This window comes from Chenopodium quinoa, unplaced genomic scaffold (genome assembly GCF_001683475.1).
Source record: "Chenopodium quinoa cultivar QQ74 unplaced genomic scaffold, ASM168347v1, whole genome shotgun sequence".
In the NCBI taxonomy this organism is placed as follows: Eukaryota; Viridiplantae; Streptophyta; class Magnoliopsida; order Caryophyllales; family Amaranthaceae; genus Chenopodium; species Chenopodium quinoa.
Genome location: NW_018743206.1, coordinates 1,437,272 through 1,457,955, shown reverse-complemented (window position 1 = coordinate 1,457,955; position 20,684 = coordinate 1,437,272). Strand labels below are relative to the sequence as shown.

General features: G+C 39.2%; 1 protein-coding gene, 1 long non-coding RNA gene and 1 pseudogene across 2 annotated transcripts; 2 read left to right on the top strand and 1 right to left on the bottom strand.

The window, feature by feature from the left end:
* Positions 1–1,990: 1,990 nt before the first annotated feature.
* Positions 1,991–7,557, top strand: LOC110734039 (ruvB-like 2). Its single transcript, XM_021914099.1, has 2 exons — positions 1,991–2,895; positions 6,817–7,557. Exons 1-2 carry the CDS (start codon positions 2,147–2,149, stop codon positions 7,469–7,471), a joined length of 1,404 nt encoding a protein of 467 aa, XP_021769791.1. The 5' UTR covers positions 1,991–2,146; the 3' UTR covers positions 7,472–7,557.
* LOC110734040 lies at positions 4,103–4,790 on the bottom strand. Its single transcript, XR_002513750.1, has 2 exons — positions 4,599–4,790; positions 4,103–4,344 (listed from the first exon to the last, which is right to left on the bottom strand). It is a non-coding gene; the product is annotated as an uncharacterized LOC110734040 (long non-coding RNA).
* Positions 7,558–8,225: 668 nt separating the features above from the next.
* Positions 8,226–10,616, top strand: LOC110734088 (annotated as a pseudogene).
* Positions 10,617–20,684: the final 10,068 nt, after the last annotated feature.

Genomic DNA, 20,684 nt, shown 5'->3' with positions numbered 1-20,684 from the left:
AAAATTAAAAATAAAAATAAAAACTAAAAATAAAAAAACCCAACCCAGCCACCATCATCCCACCGCAGCCCCACCGCCTCCCACCCTAGCACCCACCGGAAGCCATCACCTCCTTCCCCAACCCCACCGAAAACCATCGAATTTCCCCCGAAACCACCCGCAACCTCACTCCCTTCCCCCAAAACCACTCGCAGCGCCACCCACCGTCGCAGAAAACAAGCCCAAAACCACCAGCCGCGGATTCCCCCTCTAAAACAACCATCTCGCGCAAACCTCGACCCCATTTCGCCGCAGATTCCCCCTCCCCTTTCGCCGCTGATTCCCCCTCCCCATCCCTCTGTTTTTCGTTTTCTCAGGGTTTCGATGGCTGGGTTTTGGGGTTTCGGTGGTTGCGTGGGGGAATAGGAAGGGGTTCGATGGTTTTCGGTGGGGTTCGGTGGTTTTCAGCTAGGGTTCGATGGTTTTCGGTGGGGTTCGGTGGTTTTCAGCTAGGTTTCGGTGGTTTTCGGTGGGATTTGGGAGGGAGATGGTGGTTTTCGGTGGCTGCTAGGGAGGAGGTGGTAGGGGTGTGTGGGATGAAGGTGGTGGTGCTAAGGGAGGATTTTTTTTTTTTACTTTATTTTGTAAAACTTTGATTTTTTTTTTAGACAAATTAAGTGTTGGCACGTGTCCATTTGACTTTCGTTCACCGGTTTTGGCCTGATAAAAGAAGACGCCCCCTAAAGTTGGGATTATTTAAAAATAATCAATAGTTGGGATTAATGAAAGTAAATCGCCCAAAGTTGGGATTAATAATTACAAATTTTCCTAAAATATAATAGAGATTTCCCAAGCTCGCCCAATTTTTAAAATTTTTCTATTCGGGCCGAAAAAAGCCCAAACCCCGCCCTAAATTGGGCTGGGCCAGCGGACCGGGCTCAACTTGATCAGGTACACAATGACGCCATATGGCAATCTGAGTCAAATTGGTCATAGGAAAGATTTAATGTTCTTGTAAATAGTTGGTGGTAAAATTAAATAATAATAATAATTATTATTATTATTATTATAGGTGGTTATTACTAAAACGAAAAGAGAGTGAAGGATAGCTCAAGTGGTTAAAGCTTTTTTTCCCGATTGCAAAGATCTGGGATCGGTTCTCATAATAGTAGGTGGATATTTTCAAAAATCCTAATTTTAATTTTTAATTTTTTTAAAAAGGCTTCTTTTTAGTGAAACCTTCCTCCCTTCAACTCTTCCCTCCCATTTCCTTCCCCATTTCGCTAAACCCTCTAAAACTCTTCTTTTCATAATAGGTTGGCTTATTTTTGACAAATTTTTCATTAATTAATGAATGGAGGTGACATGTGACATTGATGAAAAATAAGGTTTACATGTGACATGATGGGGATGATGGTTTGTGTTTTTAAATACTAATGGTCTGTTCACATTTACTAAATTGAGCTGAACTAAAATGAACTGATTGAAGCTGAACTGAATAGAGCTGAAATGAATACTCTCTTCGTCCCCTTTTGATAGTCCCTTATGGGAAAAATTTAGTCCCAAAATGTTCACCCCATTTGCTTTTTCCAACAACCATTAATATTAATTTTTTATTAAAATTCCCTCCAATTTGCAACAATACTTGTGCAAAGTTATATTTCCCATGTAAATTTTGTTTTCCCATGTACTTTTATTCCTTTCTCTCTCTACTTTTTTGCATACCCAATGTCAATTTACTTTTTCAATGTACTTTAACTATTCTTATGTGTGTTTATTAATTCCCGTGAAAAATGCTCATAAGGGACTATCAAAAGGGGACGGAGCGAGTATTTTATTAGAGAAGATTATAGGAATTGAAATGAACTGATTGGAGCTGAACTGAAATTAAGCTGAAGTGAACACGACCTAAGTATAAATAAATTATTTTTGAAGAAAATATAGATATAGATTTTAATGGTTTATTGTTGTTAAAAAAAAAAAAAAAAAAAAAAAAAAAAAAACCCTTAATTGTTAAAAGGCTTCTCTAGTTCTCTTTAGTGAAACGGCTGAAAGCTGAAACCCTTCCTTCTTCAACTCTTCCCTCCCATTTCCTCCTCCCCTATTTCGCTAAACCCCCAAAACCCTTCTTCTCTCTCCCTCTCCAAGCCGCTACAAACCCTTAACAATGGCGGAACTCAAACTCTCAGAAAGCAAAGACCTTACAAGAGTCGAACGCATTGGAGCCCACTCCCACATCCGAGGCTTAGGCCTAGACTCAACCCTCGAACCCCGCCTCACTTCCGAAGGCCTAGTCGGCCAACTCCCGGCCCGCAAAGCCGCCGGCGTCATCCTCCAAATGATCAAAGACGGCAAAATCGCCGGCCGCGGAGTCCTCATCGCTGGCCAACCGGGCACCGGAAAGACCGCAATTGCAATGGGTCTCGCAAAATCACTCGGCCACGAAACCCCATTTGCTATGCTATCTGGGTCTGAAATCTTCTCGCTCGAGATGTCGAAGACGGAAGCGCTGATGCAAGCGTTCCGCCGTGCTATTGGGGTGAGAATCAAGGAAGAGGCTGAGGTGATTGAGGGTGAGGTTGTTGAGATTCAGGTAGACCGCCCTGCGGTTGCTGGGGCGGCATCGAAGACGGGGAAATTGACGTTGAAGACGACGGATATGGAGACGGTTTATGATTTGGGGACTAAGATGATTGAGGCGCTTAGTAAGGAGAAGGTTCAAAGTGGGGATGTGATTGCTATTGATAAAGCTTCTGGGAAGATCACTAAGCTTGGGAGATCGTTTTCGAGGTCGAGGGATTACGATGCTATGGGGCCGCATACTAAGTTTGTGCAGTGCCCTGATGGGGAGTTGCAGAAGAGGAAGGAGGTTGTGCATTGTGTTACTCTTCATGAGATTGATGTTATTAACAGCAGGTACTTTCTTTCTTTGTTATAATTTGTTTTATTGTTCATTTTGTAGCTGTTTTATTACTAGTGATTTTCGGTATTTATAATGTCATGTAGGAGTGTAGAGAATGCTGGTTGTTTGCTTTGTATCTTTATGTTATATGTGCCTGCAAGAGAAATGTGATGGATTAAGATTAAGCATAATTCGCGAATGTTGTTGTTAATTGATTTGAATGACTCTTGGAGGGGAAGGGAGGGAATGGGAATGATTTCTTCTTGCTTATCACAAACTACAATGTAAGTTCGAGCCATAAGAAAACTTTTACAATGTAAGGTAGGTAGTTGAGTTGCAAATTCGAATGTAACTAAGCAGTCAGCAAAGAGATAGAGAATGTAAACTTACCTTCCTACACGTAATGCAATTGATTATAATCACATGTATACTGCTTTGTGACCTTTCTATCCTATAAATTGCTGCTTCCTGATTTTGTAAAGTAGTGGGAAAAGAACTTTAGGATGCTCTGGTATGATTTCCTTTTGTTGCAGATTATGTCTCTCAAATTTACAACTGTTCTTTCGTCCCTTCATTGCTTATTGAAAACGTAGGAGATAAAAATAATTTCTAAGCATCCAAAAAAAATTGAACATTTGTATTTATTGGTAAAAATTAATCTATAAATTAGTCTTCCCAATAATAATATATGAACTTCGAATGTAGGGAGATTTCAAAAATTAATTTATCTTTTGATTAAGGTTTTGTAGCAGGGTGTAAGTAGATAATTGATGATAATGCCTAAAATAAAACAAAGTAGGAGATCACAATTAGTGCTCGTAAGTAATTTATGTATGGCACTATGACTTTTGAGTTAGTATAGGGCCATAATAAGTTGCTAATTAAATAAGGCATGTGATTAGGGTTAGCAATTAGAATTTCCTTGTTATATTGTGATTAGGCTCATGTCATTGAAGTAGGGCTGGCAATCGAATCAGGTCGGGTCGGGTTCGTGTTCGGGTCAGCTGATTTCGGGTTAGCTACCCCCTGACCTGAACCTGATCCATTTAACATTTCGGGTTGAAAACCTCAACCTGAACCTGAATTTTTCGGGTTCGGGTCAACCCGAAAATGACCTGATTTGACCCAAAACTTTTTTAGGTCTTAAAAAAGGTTGATTTATTTGGGTTGGATCAACCCAGCCAATCTGATTTATTCATTCAAAAGATTATTTTTTTTCAGTTCATTCAATTGCATTTTAAATTCTCAAGCAAAACAGAGATTCAAACCCAAACAAAATTGTCTAACAAAACTACTTAATAGATTACAAACCAAGTAGTCTACTTAACAAATTACAAATTGAATATCAAAAGCTATAGTGATTTAAATAAAATCTTCAATTCTCTTGGTTATGCCCACCCTCCATAGTGGAATGAATCTTCTCCTCTCTGTAAAGAAAGATGGATTTGAGTAGCCGCAACTTGCTGCCATAAAAAATAGCACAAACAATAATTAAGAACAAAATTTCGTATGTAAAACCGTATAAATACAACTATTGATATTAATTAGCATGATAAATTCGTATAAAAACATGCAAAACAACAATTAACAACAGAAATCATAACAAATCAACAACAATTTAACATAAAATAACAACTATTATTAGCATATAAAACTGTACTTTAGCATGACCAAACCGTATTTTTCATAAAACAAATACATATAAAACAACAAATACCTTGAAATGATGAAGTAGATGTTGAGAAGAAGGTGAAGTGTTTAGCAGGAAGTATAGATTGATGAAAATCCAAGGATTAGAGAGGAATTTAGGGGATGAAAAAGATTAGAGAGTAGCTTAGGGATTTAAGAGAGAGAAATTTTTAGAGAGAGAAATTTTTAGAGAGAGAAAGGGTGAGAAGCGGCTGAGTGAAGTGAAAAGGAAAGGAGAAGTTTAGGGTTTTTGGTTTTAACAGGATGGCTCATTTTGATTTGGGCTGTAGGTTTTCTTTGGGTTTTTTTTATGTATAAATAGATATTTTTGTTAACTTAAATGAGTTTGGGTTACCTATAATGATCTAATTTTTTTTTTTCGGGTTATATGGGTCATTTTCAGGTTAGGATTTCCAACCTTAACCTAACCCATTTAAAAATCAGGTCGGGTTCGTGTCAACCCATTTAAGTTTTCGGGTCGAAAACCTCAACCCTAACCCGCTATTTTCAGGTCGGGTTCGGGTCGTGTTTTCGGGTCGGGTCAGATTTTGCCAGCCCTACATTGAAGAGAAGGCCGGGAAAGTAGCACTCGTAGGATGGATGTTTTCTAACTTGGTGGGAATGATTCTTGAGGTTATGTCCAATCTTTCATATGAGATGACTATGTGTAAGCTGCGGGTAAGCATTTGCACAGAAAGTAGAATTTGTATGCTTCCCTATCGTGGGACATGTTGTTTGCTATGCTTCAAGATTTTTAGGAGTTCAGAGCATCTATAGCACTTAGTTTAAATTGAAGGAAATGGAGGGAAAGAAAGGAAAATGGAGGGTTGAATAATCTTTCCTTTGGATAACAATTGAGGAAAGAAGGGAATTGGAGGGGAGAGAAATGGAGGGATTAAGAGTGTGTTTGGATTGAAAGAAATGGAAAGAAAAGAATAGAAGGGAAATGGAGGGAGAGACTATCTTTCATTTGGATAACAAATTAGGGATGAAGGGAATTGGAAGGGAGAGAAATGGAGGGATTAAAATCTAAAAAAATGATCCCTCCAACAATGGAGAGATTTGAAAGGAATGGTTTGTTTGGATATAGAAACGGGAAAGAAAAGAAGGGGAGGGAGGTGAAGGGGAGGGAGGTGAAAGGGAGGGGAGGGAAGAAAGATGAGTTTTCTTTCCAAATCCCTCTATTGTTGGAGAGATTAATTTCTTATATTTTTATCCTTCCATTTCTCTCCCCTCCAATTCCTTTCCATCCTCATCTATTAACTATTACTAATATAGAAGTTGCTGACGTCATCATTGTACACATGTCGCTCTCTCAATAAAAAATTTCCCGCCTAAATGCAATGATGATGTCATCTTTTTTTTTTCCTATTATTTTTTACATTTTTGAAATTTAAATATTAAAAGCTTCTACATTACAACTAAAACCTATCCGTTTATCGTTGGAAGTTAAAACAATTTGAATAGCACACTAATATATGACCTCCTACCTTGAACTATGAATTAGACAACATTGATCACTAAATCATAATTTTGATGAAAATAAAAAAATTTCAAATTACAAAATTTATGTAATTCTTATTTTATATTCATGTATAATAGTGATTTATTTTTAAAATGTACAAATTAAAAATAGGTGAACGGGTTTTAACCTAGTTTCTTATCCAAATGAAAGATAATCCATCCCTCCATTTCCTTTAATGCAAACAAAGTGGAAACTCTCCATTCTTCCTTCCCCTTCCTTTCCGTTCCCTCCCCTTCTTTTACTTTCGTTAACATTACTTAAACAAACTGTAAAAGATTTGGAAGGAAAACTCACCATTCCTCCCTCCCTTCCCCTTCCCTTCTTACCCCTTCCCCTCCCTTGAGAAGAATAGGAGAAGCACCAAGTGCTTAGGGGGTAAGAGAGAGGAGGGATAAAGATATTTGTTTCATGATAAATAATCTAAGGTGGTGCTTGTGACCTGAAATTTGGTTCTCGCATTTCTGATCATTTGAATAAGACCAATATGTAACCTTTAATGTCTTAGATTTTGCTCTCAATTTACTAATTTTATTGTTTATCAACTCTATCAAACATCACCTTTATCTTGATCATAATCTGTTATAACTTATATTTTTATTAGCTATAATTTCTTTCCCCAAACTTGAACAGTATGCCATTAAACTTGAGGTAACCTTATTCTGAAGGTATTTAGACTCGTATACTAGTTGTTTGCTCACCTCACTGTACTTGTGTTGCTCAGAACCCAGGGATTCCTAGCACTCTTCACTGGAGATACTGGTGAAATTCGTGCTGAAGTAAGGGAACAAATCGACACGAAGGTAGCTGAGTGGAGGGAAGAAGGGAAGGCTGAGATTGTCCCAGGGGTTCTGTTCATTGATGAGGTACACATGTTGGATGTTGAGTGCTTCTCTTTCTTAAATCGTGCTTTGGAGAACGAGATGGCACCAATATTAGTAGTTGCAACCAACAGAGGGCATACAAGGATCAGAGGGACCAATTACAGATCTCCACACGGCATGCCCATTGATTTGCTTGATCGGTTGCTTATAATTGCTACTCAACCCTACACAGAGGAGGAGATTCGCAAGATCTTGGAGATCAGATGTCAAGAAGAGGATGTAGAAATGACTGAAGAGGCAAAAGTTCTTTTGACAAAAATTGCAATGGAAACATCACTCCGGTATGCTATCAACCTGATAAATTCCTCTGCGCTGGCTTGTCAAAGACGGAAGGCAAAGTCAGTGGAGATGGAGGATGTAAGCAGGGTTTATCAGCTATTTCTGGATGTGAAGAGGTCAACACAGTACTTAATGGAGTATCAAAACCAATACATGTTCAATGCAGTACCTGGAGTAGAGGTGAATGAAGATGAGAATGCTGACATGATCGCTTGATATAAATATGTATTGTATTAACTGTAAGCTCTTGAAATGAAAGTTTGGTGCTCATCACCATTCTGGGTTATTTTGGATTATGTTCATCCTCACCAGTGTGCAATTTTTAATTTTTTTTTTCCTTTTCCTTTTTTTCTTCTTGCTTTGAAGCAATATTTCTGAGTTGCTCCAGTCAGAGCTCAGAGGTAGAAAGCCAGAAGTTGAATGCTTAATTACATTAATGGTGCAACGGAACCTAATTTCAAGCAATAGGCGATGGATAAACCCAGAAATATATCAGCATCATGTTATCTATGAGTTATTGGTCTTATTCTTTCCTCTCATCTACCCCAGTAAAAGTTGCACATTTCAAAACTCTTCTCAGATTTGGGAATATGCATTCATCTTCATTTCATGCATAAAAAATCACATGATAAAAGTTCAGAAGAGGGCCTTTACTAAAACTACAGAATCAGCTGTATCGTCCATTTCCTACCAAAGAGTAGGGGTGTACATGAACAGGACCGGACCTGAAAACCGACCTGACCCGGACCTGTTGGGACCGGACCTGACCCGGACCTGTAGATTCAGGTCCGGTCCCGGTCCTTGAAAATCAAGGTTTCCGGTCCCGGTCCGGATCAGGTCCAAACCCGGGGTTTTCAGGTCTGGACCTGAAACCCGTTAAAAATGCGTTTTTTATAAAAAAAAAAAAAAAAAAAAAAAAAAAAAAAAAATCCCAAATTTCAAAAGAATCCGTTTCATACTCTAACCCTAACTCACTTCTCTCTCTCTCTCTCTCTCTCTCTCTCTCTCTCTCTCTCTCTCTCTCAGCCGACAAGCAAACACGGCAAGTCGGCAACACCCACTCCCTCCAGACCACCGCCCACCAGACGTCCAGACCAGCAGTGACTACACGCTGTACATCCTGCAACGACGAGTCGACGACTACACCCTGCATCTGCATCTCACTGTAAGTTCTTTTTTTTTTTAATTAAATCTAATTATATTTGAATTGGGTATTTTGTATTTCAATTGCTTATAATGATTGTTTGATGTTTGCATGTTTGTAAGTTCTGTTTTTTAGTTAATTTTTTTTCGAATTCATGATTTTTTTTGAGGTTTTTTTTTATTTATTTTAAGTAACTGTTTTTGAATTATTTTAGTTCATTTGTTTCGAATGCATGTTGAATTTTGGTATCCTGTAAGTTCTTTTTTTTTTTTAAATTAAATCTAATTATATTTGAATTGGGTATTTTGTATTTCAATTGCTTATTATGATTGTTTGATGTTTGCAAGTTCTGTTTTTTAGTTCATTTTTTTCGAATTCATGATTTTTTTTTGAGGTTTTTTTTTATTTATTTTAAGTAACTGTTTTTGAATTATTTTAGTTCATTTGTTTCGAATGCATGTTGAATTTTGGTATCCTGTAAGTTCTTTTTTTTTTTTTAAATTAAATCTAACCCGTATGGCCTTTGTCCGACTCTTGACATGATACATTGGATAAGGGTGTGAGTGTTTGAAGCCTAGAACAATTTGAATTTGAACAATGTTATGAAGTGCTTTCTGGACAGACATGTTTGGATCCCTACACAGACATGATTATTGTCTCGAAGTTGAGATGTTATGGATTTGGACTTTAGTATTGTGTTATTAAGTGGAAGTGTGATGTGCAGTGCAGGTGCCTCAGAGACTGTATACTTTGGATGAATTAAAGCTGAATGGAATTGAAGCTGCTTCTCTCTTGTCGCCTGTGGACACGACTCTTGGTTCAATTGAAAGGAACCTGCAGATTGCTGCGGTTTTAGGTGGTGTTGCTGCTTGGAACGCCTTTGAACTTAGCCCCTAGCAACTCTTTTATATCTCTTTGGGATTGTTGTTCTTGTGGACATTGGATCTGGTAACTTTTTTTTTTCTTTCCTTTGTCAAACTTGAGAAATTTTTTCCTACATTAATGGTTGAGGCTCATGAAAATATTGTTCATGGACTGAGTCACTGTATTAAGTTTTTGTGCTTAGAGAAATGCTTTGAATCATTTAAACAATGTGTTAATCTGTGGCTTCTAACAGATTTCTTTTGGTGGAGGAATTTCCGGCTTGGCTCTTGATACGATTGGCCATGCCATCAGTCAAAAGTACCACAACCGGGTTATTCAAGTAAGCACATGGTTCATTTTCTCGTTTCCTGGAGCTAATACGTGTTGTCTTATTGGATTTGTTATCTTTAAATGTATAAATATGGTAGATGTTTCCTTATAGGGTGGCCTTTTCTAGTTTTCGTCACACTTAAAGTTTTTGCTATCCCTGAGTTGACCACAAGATCAATTTTCAACTGCAGCATGAAGCTGGACACTTTTTGATTGCCTACTTGCTTGGCATCCTTCCAAAAAGTTATACACTTTCGAGTTTAGAAGCTTTGAGCAAAGAAGGGTCTCTCAATGTTCAAGCAGGAACAAATTTTGTTGACTTTGAGTTTGTCGAGGAAGTAAGTTATTCTCTCTATGACCTGTTGAGTTCTCTTCCCTTTAACACTCTCTCTGAACTATCATGTCTTACTGTCTTAGCTTGTCCAACTAGCTTATGCTTTGGTACGTTTGAACGTCTTTTCCGTGCTTATTTTTTATGAGCTTTGTTTGCTTGAATTTGAAATTCTGAATCAATTTGTGACTGTAATTTGCAGACCAACGCAGGGAAAATGTCATCTACGGTATGGTCTCTTCTTGGTGCAAGCTTTTATGAGGCTCCCTTGTACTTAATTTTCTCTGGAGAAACCTCATGTTAATTAACAGGAAACTACTTATGATTATGACAGTATTATGTCTTTGATTAGATGCTGAACAGATTCTCATGTATAGCATTGGCTGGTGTAGCAACAGAGTACTTATTATATGGATATGCAGAAGGAGGTTTAGCTGATATTAACAAGGTTCATCAAAAAGGAATGAAGTTGTTTTCGTTGACTCATTAGTGTGAATCACGCAATCAAAGGGAAAGCAACTCGCCAAAATTCAAGTTGTCTTTGGATAATTTATGTATTTCTAGTATTTGAGACTTAGAGACTTTATGTAATTTAATGAATTATTTGTTATATTTGAGACTTATAGATTTTATGTAGTTTTTGTCATTGATATTTTAAGATTTTATGTAAACAGGTCTATAATTAGGTCCAACAGGTTATTTATTTTCTTTAAAAAAAAACAAAAAAAAAAAACACACAAAACAGGTCTGTTCAGGTCTGGACCTGACCCGGACCTGATTGCTCAGGTCTGGACCTGACCCGGACCTGCTGAATCAGGTCCGGTCCCCGGTCCTCAGAATTGGCTGATTCAGGTCCCGGTCCTAACAGGTCCGGTCCAGGTCCGGTCCGGTTTTGGACCGGTGTACAGCCCTACCAAAGAGCGCATTTAATTCAGGTACTAAATGAACGACAATAAGCTCTGATCTGAAGGACTAAATCTCATTGACCACAATGCCTAGCTAATTGGTTCATTGGTTGGTTATACTAGTCAACCAAATCTCTTAATCAAACAAAAAAGAAATCTGACTAATAACAATTTGCAACACAGATATATGAGAAGTTGAGAGGGGGAAATGTTTTAAACTGATCTGCTTGGTCATATTTTCGCATCCGGCTGCAGCTGTGGCTACCGCCTTGATCTTTTACTGCACCACCCTCCCCTTCTCCCCCTCTCTTACACAATTTAGTACACACAAACAGCAGCACATGTCCTGCCAAAACTGGAAGGCGGCTAATAAACGTATATAGTTGGGGGACCAGCTAGTCTATACGGAGTATGATCAAGGGGCTGAATACTGATAGTCTGACACAGTGACGCAGTGACGAGTTACATGGATTAAGTAGGCCGGATATTTCTGTTACAAACTACAAAGGGGGGCACACTCAGATTCTAATGATGTTGCTGCTGATGTTATCATTAATTTTATCAACTCTCACTTTCACTTTTGACTAACCAACTACTCCTGTTTTACCATGTCAATAAGAAAATAAATGATTTAATTGGCGAAGTTATACAGTACGAGTGTTTTCTTTTGGAAATTTCTGCGTTTATGCAACTATGTGAATGTGAGGGTTCAATATTACCAGTTTCCATCGGTTTTGACAAATACAAAGCTAATTTAACACTGCTAGGTAGGCATGATGTTTGAGTTAAATTATGTAAAGTGACATTTAAATTAACAATACATCTAGAAGTTAAGGATGACAAGTGGGTTTATTATTGCAAATTTTGCACCATACATCCATACCAATCTTGGTTGGAGGGAGGATGTCTACGATTTTGCAGACTAGTTGCATATCCCATATATAGCAGATATGTGGTTGATTGATTTGAAATCATACTTTCCTCGTATCTACCTATTCGACCCATATCCACTTTTTTTACCAATCTCTACCTTTAATCACAACTATTATCGTTTAAAATTTTAGAAAGTAAAAATCCTTCCAAGTAGGTATTGCAAAATGGTGTGTAATATAAGTGGTCATAGGCGGGGTATCAGACAAGGATTAAAAAAAGGCGGGGGATATCTGCTTAGATGGTGGAACGAGTATGGATTTAGATTTATACTCACTTAAGCGAATATGTTAGGGCCTATTATTGTGTATAGTGTATTGTTATCGGGCCTATCTCATGAGCCCTAATCTATTTGCTAGGTTGTATATATACGCTTGCTATACTCTAATGAAAACTACGGAAAATTATTTGTTGACATGGTATCGGAGCCAATATACTCTAAACACTAAAAACCTCTAAACTCCTACTCTTAATTTCTGACGTTTTACTCTGAATTTCTACTCTAAATTGCTACTCTACATTACCGAATTGCTGAATTACTACTTTAGATTGTTAAATTTCTGAATTTTTTTTCTCTGAATTTTCGACCCTAAATTGCTGAACTTTCGACCCTAAATTGCTGAATTTTTTCTCTTAATTCTACTCTACAATTCGATCTCTCAACAATGGTGAATGGTGAATTATCTTCTTCTCTCTTATCTAATGAATTGAAACGTCATGCTAAGTCCCAATTATATTGTACCCATTGCAATCGATCGGGACATGATTTTAATGGTTGTTTTCTTGTCCACGGCCTTCCCGATTGGTGGCTGGATAAATATGGTCATAAGGGGCGTTCTTCTTCTTCGGCTAATGTCACTTATCCGGCTGAACCTCTCTGTATAGCTGCTGAACCATTCTGTACTGCTGCCACATCTTCTATCGTTACTCTACTACCGCACCCTTTGCCAAGCCGCGGGAATACCCTGCGGTCCTGTCCCGCGGGTGCTACTACAACCCAACAGTTTCTGCCTGGCCGCGGGAATATCCCGCGACCCTTACCTGCGGCCGCTGCTACCACAATGGCCACTACCATCGCCACTGCGCCTACTACTGCTTCGACCCTTGCTGCTGCTGTCCATTGCTCGTCTAACACGAGGATCGGTGATTAATTTTCTTCATCTTGGATAATAGACATGGGTGCCTCACATCATGTAACGAGTGACGAGTCTTTTGTATTTGAAACTCAATCAATTTTACCATGCCCCGTTGGTCTTTCCGATGGTGCTCAAGCCTTTGCCACAAAGGAGGGTCGTGTTTTCTTGGCGGATGGAATTATCCTTAAACACGTCCTATTTGTTCCTAAACTAAATTGCAATTTGATTTCGGTGTCTAAGTTGATTGATGATTCTAATTGCTTTGTCCGATTCACTAATTCTCTTTGTGCTATACAGGATCAAACCTCGGGGAGCTTACTTGGAAGCGGTGAACGAATAGATGGACTATATTATTTCCGGCGTCTCCCAAAAGTGTGTGCTCTCACGGGACCGGAGATTTCTACATTTGAGTTGTAGCATCGTCGTTTGGGGCATCCGTCGGAGAAAATTGTCAAATTGCTTCCTGCTATTCGAGGTAGTACTAGTACTAAGTGTTTGCATAAAGCTTGTAAAATTTGTCCTCTAGCTAAACAAACCCGAGACAGTTTTCCTAATAGTGATAGTCGTGCTAGTTGTATTCTTGAAATGATATATTGTGATTTGTGGGGACCGTATAAGACTGCTTCTACTTGTGGTGCTAAATATTTTTTGACAATTGTTGATGATTTTTCACGTGGTGTTTGGGTTTATTTATTGAATGACAAAAATGAAGTTTATTCTTCTTTTTTCTCTTTCTTTGTTATGGTTAAATGTCAATTTGATGTCAAATGTGTGCGGAGTGACAATGGCACAGAATTCAAACCCATGATTCCATATTTTACTGAAAGTGACATTCTTTTCCAAACCTCTTGTGTTGGCACACCTCAACAAATTGGTCGGGTAGAGCGTAAACACCAACATATATTGAATGTGAGTCGTGCTTTGATGTTTTAAGGCAATTTGCCAATTACTTTTTGGGGTGAGTGTGTCCTTGGAGCGGTTTATCTCATTAATCGTACACCCTCTTCTTTGTTAGCCAACAAAACTCCATATGAAATTCTATTTGATAAACAACCAAACTTTGATGAATTGCGTGTTTTTGGGTGTTTATGTTTTGCTCACATTAAAAAAGCCAAGGGTGACAAATTTTCCCCCCGGAGTAGGAAATGTGTGTTTGTCGGGTACCCTCATGGGAAGAAAGGTTGGAAATGCTATGACTTAGAAACCGGTGACATTTTTGTATCTCGTGATGTAAAATTTCATGAGAGCGATTTTCCGTTTATTTCTCATGAGGGAATGAGTATGAGCGTTGAGGGGGGGTCACCCGAGGTTGTTGGGGTTGATAGTGATTTTATGGATGATTTAGAGTATGTTTTAGAGGTGGGTGAGGAGGCCATTGTACATGACTGATGTGTCTATTTTATATATTATTTCACCCCCGTCCCTTGGTTATAATTAGTAGTGTTTTTGGCTCTTTAGAGCCACTTTTATTACTAATTAGTGTTTTCTAGTGTTTTCGTAGATTTGGTTGACTTTTGCAGGGATTTACACTTTTGGAGTATTTTCCCGAGATATTTTGGAGCAATCACGAGCATTGGAAAAGCACGACCAGAGTTTATAGCCCAGGGCCGGTTAGAGCCATCGAACCGGTGATTAAGGGCTCGGTATAGGTGTTACCGAGGCATTTGGACCGAGTATTCAAGACCCAAAGTGGAAACCCAGGTTGGCCCGAAGAATTGGAGCCCAATCGAAGTCCAAATATTGGCCCAAATGAGCCGCCGGCCAAAGAGGCTGGCGCCCGGAGGCGCGCCCGGCTGGGCGGGAGAAGCTAAGGCTGGCGCCCGGTGACGCGCCCGGCTTGGCGCGAGATCAGTAGTATGAAGCGAAAAGGCGCGCCCGATCGGGCGGTGCCTCGCCCGATCGGGCGCGTGTATTTCTTAGGAGACGATTAACGTCGTTTTAATTTGTTTTAGTTTAGGATTTTGTACGGAGTATAAATACTCCTCCGTAATATGATTTTAGGATCTCTTCTTCTCTCTTCACTTTTCTTTACTCTCTTAATTATTCTCTTAGATTTCTTTTCTCTTAAAACCTTTGTTCTTAATTCTTCTCTTAATTCCAGATTTATTTTGGTAACGATTCTTCTTCCCTTAATCTTAGTTGTTTATTTTATTCTTTTCATCATGATTTATTTTATTACTTTGATTAGTTTAGATTTTACCATGTGTGAGTAGTTTTATTTCTAGGGTTTATGGGGATCTAATAAATAATATGAAGGGGTAAATTATTGTTGTTGATTATCAATGCTAGATTAATTTCATGTTGATTGATTTAATGCTCTGTGACTAGATTAGGCCTATCTTATGCATGAGTTTGACAATATTGATTCAAGATTCGAGAGATGAGAATTAATGTTTAGGTCTAGTTTCAATAGGCAGATTAATTTATAAATGGTTAAGTCGAGATTCGAGAGATGAGATTTAATATCGGTAGATTAATTCTGTGATTGTAATACGTAGCGAAAGCCCTTTACAATCTGGTTAATCGATGCATTGATGATTAACTATTATTGATTATTGATATTGCATGATAATTTCCTATTGAATTGTTTTAATGTTTTACAATTGCGGCTTGTAAAAGTATAGCAATATTAAATTGATGAATCGAGCAGATGTTAATTTGATATTAAAGGCTATTTTCAATAAGAACTTAGATCTAGTAAATTGCGAGAGCCTGTTAGATCTATGTTGATTAATGAATTGCGAGAGCCTGTTAATCATGTTATTTATGCAATGTCAATGATTGATTACTATGTTTTACCCTGGAGTATTATTTATTGGTGAACCTATGCCCTAGATCCTTTTATATATTGTTTTCTCCCTATTCCTATTCTTTGTAGTTTAGTCTCATACTCAAATATAAATATTGGTTACTTAGATAATTTAGATTATAATAATTAATTAGGAGTAAAAAGACTTGTTTCCCTGTGGAGATCGATCCTACTTCCCTATCTACTTTAGTTAGAGGATTTAGGAATTATTTTTGATTAAGGGATACGAATTTACCCTGTCAAAATTTAGCGCCGTTGCCGGGGAAACGGTTTTATTTTTATTTCTGATTGTTTTTGTAGTCTAGATTATTTCCCTTTTTGTCTCAGAGAGCGATAGTTCTCTGAGACAAATCTCACATTTGCTTCTAGTTTTTGTTTATTCCCAGGTGTTCCAGATCAGGTTATATCCCATTCGAGCCTGAGATCGAACGTTCCTTCCATAGACAGAAAAATTTCTACAAGCAAATCCTGGCGGATTCTGATGATAATAACAATAATCACCGCGATCCTCCAATTGATTCCAGCGATTTAGAGGCATCATCAGAAGCAGAATCAGAGATGACGGCTCCAAAGAAGCTTAGTGATTATTCACAACCAAAGCTTACGGATTTTCCACATCTCACCCCTACTCCGGCTCTTGATGGGGTTCAATTCGAAATCAAACCTCAATTTATAACGATGATAGAGAGGAAGCAATTCAGTGGAGCCAAGGGTAAAGACCCGAATCTTCACATTGCCGACTATTGTCAATATTGCAACACCATTAGGCAAGCTGGGGTCACTCAAGACCAAATCAGGGAGATTCTCTTTCCCTTCTCTTTAACTAGAAAAGCTAAATTGTGGTTTAATGGATTAAATAGAACTACACTTGGTATAACTGACTGGGAAACTCTTGTTTAGAATTTCTATAACAAGTATTATCCTGCAGAGAGAACAACAGTACTACGGAGTGCGATTCAGAACTTTGCCCAAGAAGCCGATGAGTCTTTATATGAGGCTTGGGAGAGGTTCAAGGACTTACAAAGAGAATGCCCTCACCATAATTTAGCGCAATGGCAGTTAATCCAAGCCTTTTATAACGGCATTGGAAATTCCTCTAGAATAATTTTAGACTCTGCAACTAGTGGGAGATTTATGAATCTTAATGTTGATGATGCAGGTTAGGTTATTGAAGATTTGGCGATACACAATTCCCAATATGGGAATCCCAGAGGATTTGCTAACAAGGGAAAGCATAGTGTCGACTCTGTATCCTTTTTGCAAGCTCAACTAACCTCTATTTGCCAAAAATTAGATAATATGAGCACTGCTAATGTAGCCAATGTTTCTGCGTTTAATAATAATTCTAATGAGGCTTTCTGTGATTATTGTGGTATTGTAGGTCATTGGGAGCAGGATTGCAGGAGTTCCGTGGAGCAAGTTAATGCCTTCCAAGCTTACAGGCAGAATAACCCATACTCCAACACTTACAATCCTGGGTATCGGAATCATCCATACCTTTCTTACCGGAGCACTAATGTTCAAAATCCACCACCACAAGAACCACAGGCGCCACAGCAACAACAACAAAAATATTATCATCCCAATGCTAGCCAGAAGAACCAGCCACAGCAACCCTCCCCATCTTCTGACCCTTCTCTGGTGGAAATTAGAGCAATGTTGGCTAATATGCAAAAGCACATGGAGAGCAGAGATGCGACAATTGATCAAATTATAGCGCATAATAAAATTATGGATAATCAAATTGCGCAACTCTCCGCTACTCTACAAGCCTGCCAACAGGGAGCCTTGTCGGCACAGCCCACTAGGCCTACGGATCAAGCATTTGCAATTACTCTAAGGAGTGGTTCAAACTATGAAGGGCCCTCTATGCCCAGAGTCAATGAACCTGTTTTATTAAATAATGCTAATCTTGATTCCATTAAACCAAACAATGTAGTTGATAGCCCTACAGGGCTAAAGGATAATACTAACATATCTAATTCTACATTGCAGGATACAACTCCAGAGAAGGTGGCTACTCCAGACAAGAATAAGAATGCTCCAAAGCCAATCATCAAACTTCTTTTCCCCAATCGTCAATTGAAGACAAATTGGGATAAGCAGTTTAGTAAGTTCCTGGAGGTGGTTAAAGATTTGAAGGTAACAATTCCCTTTACTGAATTGATCACACAAATACCCTCATATGCAAAATTTATGAAAGAAATTTTGACGAGAAAAAGGTCTATTAGTGAGGTAGAGACAGTAGCTTTTACTGCAAAGTGTAGTGTCGTACTTCAAAATAAGTCTCCACCTAAATTAAAAGATCCAGGTAGTTTTTCTATCCCTTGTCATATTGGAAATCTCTTGATTGATAATGCATTATGTGATTTGGGTGCTAGTGTTAGCGTCATGCCATTATCTGTGTGTTCTAAGTTTAATATGGGTAAATTAAAAGCTACCAATATAACTCTACAAATGGCCGACCGTTCTTTCAAATACCCCTTAGGTGTTTTAGAGGATGTCCCCGTTAGAGTAGGTAAATTTTATATACCTGTAGATTTTGTTGTTCTTGATATGGCTGAGGATATGCAAACCCCAATTATTTTGGGTAGACCATTCCTTAACACTGCAGGAGCAGTCATAGATGTACGAAGTGGTAAGTTAACACTATCAGTAGGGGATGATAAAGTTGTTTTTAATCTGAATAATGCCCCTAAAAGCTCCATGACTGAGGAGAAATGTTTCAGTGTTAATGTGGTTGTAAATTATCCTAACAAGCCCCAAGCTCTTGAAAAAGATCCCTTGGAGGCGGTATCTTGTGTTGCATCCTTTTTAGATGAGATAGACAAATGGCAGAAGGAAGTCGATGCAATAGAAAGGGCACTCTAAAATGTTGGTCCTGGTTTCGAGGATGAACAAGTGGAACCGGTCAAGCAAGTTGTGCGAATCGAGCCTACGGTAAGTGTTCCGCCAGATCGAGTTGCAAGTGTTGAACGCAATGACAATTTGAAGCAACATTCGATCGAAGAAGGGTTTTCAGTGCGTAGCATTGAAGATCCCCCAGTCCAAGTCAAGGAGGATCCACCAGATAAGGCGATTTGGCGTCCCACAGGTTATGTCAGGAAGCCGCATCGCAACCTAAACATCGCTAGACCGGGTGAGAAACCACCCGATCAAGCGTTAGGCCAAGGGTCCTAAAAATTGTACTTGGTAAGAAGGTCGTGCGGGACCTAGATAAACCAGCGCTTTGCGGGAGGCAACCCGTATTTTTAATGCCTTTTAGACTAGTTTTTCTTTTCTTTTTCTTATGAGAGGAGAGATGAGGGAATTTAACGAGTTATATGAGTGTTTGTACAGGTTTGAAGGAAAAGAGTTAGCCAAATTTTGGAGAAAAGACGAAAATTAATATTTCGCCGATTTAGTCTCGGGGCCGATCGGGCGAAGCTCGCTCGATCGAGCGCGAGAGCAAGGGTCTGAAAATAAGTAATTTCGCCCGACCGGGCGAGTGGCGCCGACCGGGCGCGAAATTCGTCGTATAAGGACTAATTTGTCCGCCCGATCGGGCAAGCACCGCCCGGCCGGGCGCGAAAAAAGCGAAAATTTTGGCCTAAATTTGGCCCGATCGGGCGACCGGCGCCCGATCGGGCGACCGGCGCCCGACCGGGCGCGAGAACAAGAAGGATTGAAGTCATTAGATCGCCCGACCGGGCGAGTGGCGCCCGACCGGGCGAGTGGCGCCCGACCGGGCGTTAGAGGTTATGTAATCAGAGCGAATCAGATCGCCCGACCGGGCGAAGGTCGCCCGACCGGGCGCGAGGAACAACTTCTAATTTTTGCAGATCGCCCGACCGGGCGCGAGTGGTTCCGCGTCATTTTCTTCTCCCTTTTCTTCTTTCTTTCTCCATTTCTTCTTTCCTCCATTACTTCATCTCTCTAAAACTCAAATTTTCTCTAACATCTCTCTAAGATTTCTCCTCCATTACCAACCCAAATTCAAAACTCTTTACATATTTGTGATCCTCTTTCCACCCTCTTCACTTTCATATAAAGAATTTTCAGTTTTAATTCAATAAATTTTTAAACCCATTTCTTGAACATGGCATCAAAGAGGGCTAGGTCCATTTTTGGTAGGAGCTCCAGTTCGAGGGAGGAATACGACCCGGACTTGCAACTCCCGTATTGGCCGACGATCTGGATTGTGAGCCGGGAACAAAAGGAACGGCTAGAGCATTTGTTTGGTCGTGAGGTAATTCCTTCTCGGTGGTTACACCGCCCTACCTTAGAATCATTTGGTTTGTATGATTTTGTTAAACGATTTTTGAATGATATTGGCATGAAAAAATTTGTTGACATGCATTATCCTACATACCGAGAACTTACTTGTGAATTCCTGTCCACTTTTCATGTTGTTAGTAGTAGGAATGGGCCTAATTTATTTTTCAGGTTAAATAATAGAAATATTAGTTTAACTTTTGTAGAATTCTGTAAAATTTTTGAATTAAATTCTGAATTATCTCACCAGTGGCATGCAGACTATAAAATGGGTGACTTATATTATGCTTTGACTGGTTTACCTGCCCCCGACCCCCAACATACTAGTACCAAACCTATTCACCACCCTGTCCCAAAAATCTGGCAAAGATTTGCGGGTTTGTGTTTTTTAGGTAGGGCCGAGTCTCATAACGCTCAAACTAACGAACTAGCTGTCATAGGGCATTATGTGTACGGGTTTGGGAAATTGAACATAGGTAGGTTTATAGTTCACCATTTGAGTAGGCATGCCACAGCCAGCACCACTTCCAAGTCCCCTATCTGTTCAGGTGGCCTTATCACTCGAATAGCGGTGAAAAAGGCCAGTTTTGTAGTAGACGGACCCCACCAGCTGACCAACTGTGGACCAGATACCTACATGACTGCTAGGTATTTTGAGGATGTGGGGTGGGTAAGACCGGATAGCGAGCAGACACCCTTTTGGTGTATTTGGACTGGGAACGAGCA